The sequence below is a fragment of the Pan paniscus genome, chromosome 11 (assembly GCF_029289425.2).
Source record: "Pan paniscus chromosome 11, NHGRI_mPanPan1-v2.0_pri, whole genome shotgun sequence".
Classification (NCBI taxonomy): Eukaryota; Metazoa; Chordata; class Mammalia; order Primates; family Hominidae; genus Pan; species Pan paniscus.
The window spans coordinates 52465322-52472439 of NC_073260.2; the positions used below are offsets into that span (position 1 = coordinate 52465322).

The 7118-nt window shown below is 52.9% G+C and overlaps 1 protein-coding gene across 1 annotated transcript; it reads left to right on the forward strand.

Annotated features, from left to right (window-relative positions):
• Nucleotides 1-4046: 4046 nt before the first annotated feature.
• Nucleotides 4047-6698, forward strand: GAS1 (growth arrest specific 1). Its single transcript, XM_003845977.8, has one exon. It carries the CDS (start codon nucleotides 4282-4284, stop codon nucleotides 5317-5319), a length of 1038 nt encoding a protein of 345 aa, XP_003846025.2. The 5' UTR covers nucleotides 4047-4281; the 3' UTR covers nucleotides 5320-6698.
• The last annotated feature ends 420 nt before the right edge of the window (nucleotides 6699-7118 follow it).

The following is a 7118-nucleotide window of genomic DNA, read 5'->3' on the forward strand; positions in this document are numbered from 1 at the left end:
GCTAGAGCTGGAGTCATCTGAAGGTTCAACTGGGCTGGACATCCAAGTTAGTGTCTCCACTCACAAGTCTGGTGCCTTCTTCACTCACATGGCTGAAACAGCAGGGAGCTGGCCAGGCATCTCTTTCCTTCTCCATGTATCCTCTACACATAGTAAGCATGGGCTTCCTCACAGCATGCGAGTCTGAAGGTGGTCCAGATGTCTTACGTGGTGACTGGCTTCTGCAGAGCAAGTATTCCAAGAGGCCTGATAAGGTTTGGCTCTGTGTTCCCACCCAAATCTCATCTTGTAGCTCCCATAATTCCCACATATTGTGGGAGGGACCCAGTGGGAGATGACTGAATCATGGGGGTGTATCTTTCCCATGCTGTTTTCATGACAGTGAATGGGTCTCATGAGATATGATGGTTTTAAAAACAGGAGTTTCTCTGCACAAGCCCTCTCGTTGCCTGCTGCCATCCATGTAAGATGTGATTTGCTCCTCCTTGCCTTCCACCATAATTGTGAGGCCTCCCCAGCCATGTGGAACTGTAAGTCCAGTAAACCTCTTTCTTTGTAAATTGCCCAATCTTGGGTATATCTTTATCAGCAGTGTGAAAACGGACTAATACAAGGCCCGAGTAGAAGCTGCAAGGCTTCTTGTGATCTAGCCTTGGAGGCCCCAGAATGTCAGTCACTTTCACTATGTCCTATTGGTCAAAGTCAGTAAGGCCTACCCAAGACTCAAGGGGAAGGGGATTATACTCTGCCTTTTGATCTGAGTAGTAATGATGTAAAGGTAGGGAGAAAAGTGATGGAGACCAATTTTGGAGGGTTTCTACCACAGTAAGCCCAGTAAACAAATAGGTTTTGGGGATGGAAAATTAGAAGTGCTCTTGGGAAAGCTTAAGTTTGAGATGTCCTTGGAACCAAGTGAATATATACATATGGAGATCAGAGAAAGACTGAGATTGAAAACATCAAATTAGGAGATGCAATTTAAAATCAAGGCACTAGATGTGGTTACCTAAGGAGTTGAGAGACAGAAGGAGCCACCAGGCAGTAAAATGAGAGAACAGGGGAGTGTGGAGTTTCGGAAGCCAAAATTTTAGAAAGCACTTTGAAAAGAAGGAGGTGATCAGTCATGGCCAATGCTGCTGAAACGTCATATAAGCTGAGGACTGAGAAGTGACAATCGGGTAGAGCAAGGTTTTGGTCACTAGCGACTCTACATAATCGAATGGAACTCGATTATGTAGAGTGAATCGAGTGGGGAAAGTGAGTAAAAGCAAGATTTTCAAGTTTTCATGAAAATGGGATAGTGACTGAATAGGGACATGGAGTCTAGAAGGTTTTACTATTATGTTTTTTTAAGATAGAAGACAGTATAGCCTATTGTGGTGAATGGAAATGACACAGTAAAAAAGTGGGCTGAGAACCCCTCAGGCTTGCAATGCTAATGCTATGTGACTGGGATGCAGAAGTCCCCAAAGCATGCAGAGCTCTTGGGCCTCCCTTAAACCCCACTGAGAGCTGTATCGAGGCCAAGGTGGGGCAAGTGTTACCAAAAACACAGCAACTACACAGAAAAGAAACATGTTAACTTTGAGAGCAGTGGTTCTCAAAGTTTGAGAGCAGCATTCCCTGAGAACTTGTTAGAAATGCATATTCTTGGGACCCACCAGTCCAACTAAATCAGAAACTCCAAAAACTAGGGATCTGAGTTTTAGGATATGTGCTAAGGTTTGGGTCCCACTATTCTAAAGGAACTCGACAAAAATTCAAGTAAAGATGAAACCGAGTGCTGACTTTGTTCCTTATGGGCCTAAAATAACAAAGCTTTAAAGACAAGAGGGGATTTTTCAATTGTCTAATTGGCTTCGAACCTTACCTGTGGAGGGATCCCAGACACAGAGAAGGTGTCTGAGTTGTCCAAGTCCTCCAGGCCGGACTGAGAGGACAACTCCAAATAATAGAGAAAAAAAAAGAGACAGAGAGCCAGGGATATGGTTGTTTTGATGTGCCATGAAGTTGCAGCCTTTCTGGATTTTTTTAGTATCGATTTATATTGCTGTTTGTCTACCAATACTCAAATCAGAGCAAGACGGTCCGCCTTACCTCAGTCTGGCTCTTTTAAGGTTTGATTTTGGTTTTGGGGACTGCAGAGGTGCAGCTTCCCACGGCAGACCAAGCGCCTCTGAGGGACGCAGCAGCTTCAGCAGGTACAGGAAGACTTCCCGCAGCCGGAGGAATCTCCTAGTGCTGGGCCTCCGGCTGTGACTTTTGCCATTTCAAATTCACTTGGCCTCTAGGGAGAGGCGGACAGCCCGACGCTGAGCGCGTCGGAGGCCCGGCTCCCTCTGCTTCTGGAGAGGAGATTTAGCCTTAATTTTTGTGACAGATGGAGTTGATAGTCTCTCCACGGAAAGGGGAGGAAAAAAGCGCCAGTTTTTGACAGGCCGCAGACGCCCGCTGCCTCTGGTGGCGGAAGGCTGCGTTGCGCCCCAGTTAAGGTAGCTCGGAAACTCCCTCGCCGAGAAGGCAGAGGTTTCCTCTGCAGAGCAGCCTCCCTTAAATATACTGAGGGGCTGAAACTTACACTTTAATATAAACCTTTGGTGCGTGCCCATTTATTCCTTCTTCTGTCTTGTGACTGCGGCCAGGTGGTACTTGCTCGACATTCCTGAATATTTTTAATGCTAGTTAAATTTTTTCATTATTGCACGTGTTGCAAGCTTATCTTCCTAAGAAATTATTTCGGTTGATTGGATTTCGGTCTTGCAATTTGAAAACGATGCCTGGCGCACGGGCGGTACCTGCCAGATGGCCTAGCTGGGGCTGGGGGGTGGCGGGCGGGTTGTAAGCATCTCATCAACATCTCCCTAATAAAGTGTGTGCTTCTTTCTTGTATGCTTCTTTAAAACAGTTTCAGTCTCACATTTTATCTCTGGATTCTCCCCTTCCCCTCTGTGGTGATCGAGACCCAAAGACAGGGAGCCTGGAAGATAAACTGAGTTCTGAATCCAGTCGAAAGCACAGATGGGGGCCAGCGAGAATTAATAAAACTACAAAAAAAAAAGGCCCGTGGCTGAGCCGGATGCAAACAGCTGCCCCTAAGCCCTGCCCGCTGGTTCTGTGCGCGAGCTGGGGCTGCATATCCGAGCCTCCTTAAGAGTAGGAGGAGCTCCGGGCCTCCGTCAGGCTCCCTAAGCCGTTCCTTTCAAGCCCTGAATGCCTGAATGTGAGCTGCCCACCACCCTCCCGCCCTCCCCCACTCCGCAACCCCACTCCAGCGGCTCGTAAAAAAAAAAAAAACTTTCAACAACAACAGGCAGGACCAATAGTATCTCGAAAAGCCGGGAAAGGGGGCCGAGCAAAGGGCGAAAGAGAGTGGAGAAAGGAGAAAGCGGGCAGGCTCGGAGCGCGCGGGGCCGGGGCTCGGCGAGCCGAAGGAGCGTTGCTAATGTTTTTGTTTGTTTGCTTTTCCATGCATGCATAATGAGGGGGCACCGCGGCACCACGCGGGGGCTCCCGGCCCACTTTTGTATTTAAAGCCTCGCTGCTAACGAGTCTGCAGCCGGGCTCAGCGGATCCGCTCCCCGGGCTCTTGGTCACCCGAGAAGCTGCCGCCGAGTGAAGCCAGGGAGCCGCTCTCCGGCAGCGCCGACTTTCTTGTTCTCCCCGCGCCTCCCGGAAAGAGCTCCCCGGAGCTCTGCGGAGGCCGGGGTTGCCGCGGGCGGAGGGGGAGGGGACGCGGGGCGACCGGGCCGCGGGAAGGCGGGCAGCGCGCGGACGCCGGGCCAGGAAGCGGCGCGATGCGAGAGACCGCGGCGGCGGTGGCGGCGGCGCGGCACTGAGCCCAGGAGGAAGGAGCCGCCGCGGCCGCAGCGCGAGCAGCCGGCACGGGGACAGCCGGCCGCACAACGGATCTGCAGGCGCGGAGCAAAATGCACCCGCCGCGCCGCGCGGTCCTGCAGCCCCGCCACGGCCTCGCGGCCCGCACCCCCCCGGGGCGACAGTGAGCCTCTCCCGCCACCACCGGGGGCCGAGCGGAGGGCTCTCGGGTGGGAGAGCGGGACCAGATCTCGGCAGCTGTTCATTTCCAGGAAGCCACCGCAGCCAGAGCGAAAGGGGACCTTCTGCCACCAGCGGGGCATCAGCCAGCGGCGCGCATGGATTTATGAAGACACTCATGCAAGAAGTGGGCAGGACTTGGACAAACTTTTCCACCGGCTCCGCGTCCGCCGCTCCCCGCGCCTCGTCTCCTTTCCCCTCCTCTCCCGGCGGCCGCCGCTGCCCGCGATGGTGGCCGCGCTGCTGGGCGGCGGCGGCGAGGCCCGCGGGGGGACAGTGCCGGGCGCCTGGCTGTGCCTGATGGCGCTGCTGCAGCTGCTGGGCTCGGCGCCGCGGGGATCGGGGCTGGCGCACGGCCGCCGCCTCATCTGCTGGCAGGCGCTGCTGCAGTGCCAGGGGGAGCCGGAGTGCAGCTACGCCTACAACCAGTACGCCGAGGCGTGCGCGCCGGTGCTGGCGCAGCACGGCGGGGGCGACGCGCCCGGGGCCGCCGCCGCCGCTTTCCCGGCCTCGGCCGCCTCCTTCTCGTCGCGCTGGCGCTGCCCGAGTCACTGCATCTCGGCCCTCATTCAGCTCAACCACACGCGCCGCGGGCCCGCCCTGGAGGACTGTGACTGCGCGCAGGACGAGAACTGCAAGTCCACCAAGCGCGCCATTGAGCCGTGCCTGCCCCGGACGAGCGGCGGCGGCGCGGGCGGCCCCGGCGCGGGCGGGGTCATGGGCTGCACCGAGGCCCGGCGGCGCTGCGACCGCGACAGCCGCTGTAACCTGGCGCTGAGCCGCTACCTGACCTACTGCGGCAAGGTCTTCAACGGGCTGCGCTGCACGGACGAATGCCGCACGGTCATTGAGGACATGCTGGCTATGCCCAAGGCGGCGCTGCTCAACGACTGCGTGTGCGACGGCCTCGAGCGGCCCATCTGCGAGTCGGTCAAGGAGAACATGGCCCGCCTGTGCTTCGGCGCCGAGCTGGGCAACGGCCCCGGCAGCAGCGGCTCGGACGGGGGCCTGGACGACTACTACGATGAGGACTACGATGACGAGCAGCGCACCGGGGGCGCGGGTGGTGAGCAGCCGCTGGACGACGACGACGGCGTCCCGCACCCACCGCGCCCGGGCAGCGGCGCTGCTGCATCGGGCGGCCGCGGGGACCTGCCCTATGGGCCTGGGCGCAGGAGCAGCGGCGGCGGCGGCCGCTTGGCGCCCCGGGGCGCCTGGACCCCACTCGCCTCCATCTTGCTGCTGCTGCTTGGGCCGCTCTTTTAGCCCTCGCGCCCCCAGCCGTTGGCTGCGGGAGAGCCCGCGTCCCACTCCCGTGCTCGCCTCGACCCCGCGCCGGGCACCTGTGGCTTGGGACAGATAGAGGGGATGGTTGGGGATACTTCCCAAAACTTTTTCCAAGTCAACTTGGTGTAGCCGGTTCCCCGGCCACGACTCTGGGCACTTCCCCTGAAGCTCCTCTCCGGAGCTTGACTTCTTGGACCTCCTCCCCCGCCCCAATTCCAAGCTCCAGAAACTCCCAACTCGTCTGCCGTCCAGAAACCTAGCTGCAGTGTTCAGGACGTCCGGGAGGAAGCAAGCATGTGGGGGACAGAACAGTAGTCCTGGACTCGAAAGGGAAGGTGCTGACCAGTGGGGCCTTAGCAATTTGAAGGGTTGGGAAGGAGGAATTATATTTGCAAAGGGGCTGTCTATTAGCATATTTCCTTTGAGGGGGGGGAAAAAGTGCCAGTATCGACTTTTACAGATTGTGGCCAGTGAGGATATTATAATCCTATGTAAACAGAAAAGTCCCACTTACCGATTCATTCTTTCACTGTTTGTATCTGCGCCCAGAATTCTCAGTGACGTGGGGGTGAGGGTGGGTGGCGATTGCCTTAGAGGGAACCCCTAAATTGGTTTTGGAAAGTTTGAGCCCTTGACCTTAATTTCATTGCTACCACTCTGATCTCTTAGCACATTTCTTAGGATTAAGGGTCCAAAAATGCTGATCTAAGGGGTTGCCATGGTGTTGAACAATGCAACTTTTTATTTAAAAAAGCTCTGCACTGCCATGTATGAAAGTCTCTTTATGATGTTTGTTTTTTTTGTCATTTTTGTTCTTTACATCAAGAAATTTTATGTTTAAATATGCGGAGAATGTATATTGCCTCTGCTCCTATCAGGGTTGCTAAACCCTGGTACATCGTATATAAAATGTATTAAAACTGGGGTTTGTTACCAGTTGCTGTACTTTGTATATAGAATTTTTATAAATTGTATGCTTCAGAAATAATTTATTTTTAAAAAGAAATTAAAAGTTTTAAACTCACATCCATATTACACCTTTCCCCCCTGAAATGTATAGAATCCATTTGTCACCAGGAATCAAAACCCACAGTCCATTGTGAAGTGTGCTATATTTAGAACAGTCTTAAAATGTACAGTGTATTTTATAGAATTGAAGTTAACATTCTTATTTTCAAGAGAATTTATGGACGTTGTAGAAATGTACAAATGCATTTCCAAACTGCCTTAAACGTTGTATTTTTATAGACATGTTTTTTAAAAATCCTAAGTTTTTAAATAACTATGGATTTGTGTATTTTTTTTGGTTATTTGTTTTATTAAAACATGTACATCAGTAAAGAGTTTTAAACAATGAATATGGTGTAGTTACTTTCCAGAGTTACATTGTGGTTAACCCAATAATGGGTGAGGAGGGGGGTTGAGGGGGCACTGAGAATCTATCAACCATCAACTGAAATGAAAATACAGTACAAGACAAGAAATGCAGGATATTATTTCTGCCTTTAATTTAATGAACAATTAGACATCTGTAAATGAGGCAGCCAAAAATATGTAATTGACTGGCTTCTATTGGTGTTTGCATTTGTGGAGAGAATTCACAAAATAGTGTCTCCTGTACATAATTTGAGGATAACTCAGACATGTTGCCCCGCCTCCCCCTTTTCCCCTGAGACCTCCCCTCTTTGTATCCCCCTTCCCATCACCCCTTACCCCCAAGAGTATCCTCTCTGGCTACTAGCCATTCTCAATCAAACATGCCAATAACATCTGTTACC

What these genes read in the sequence shown, in the direction of transcription:
- GAS1 (XM_003845977.8), top strand. Translation starts at nt 4,282, where the DNA reads ATGGTGGCCGCGCTGCTGGGCGGCGGCGGCGAGGCCCGCGGGGGGACA.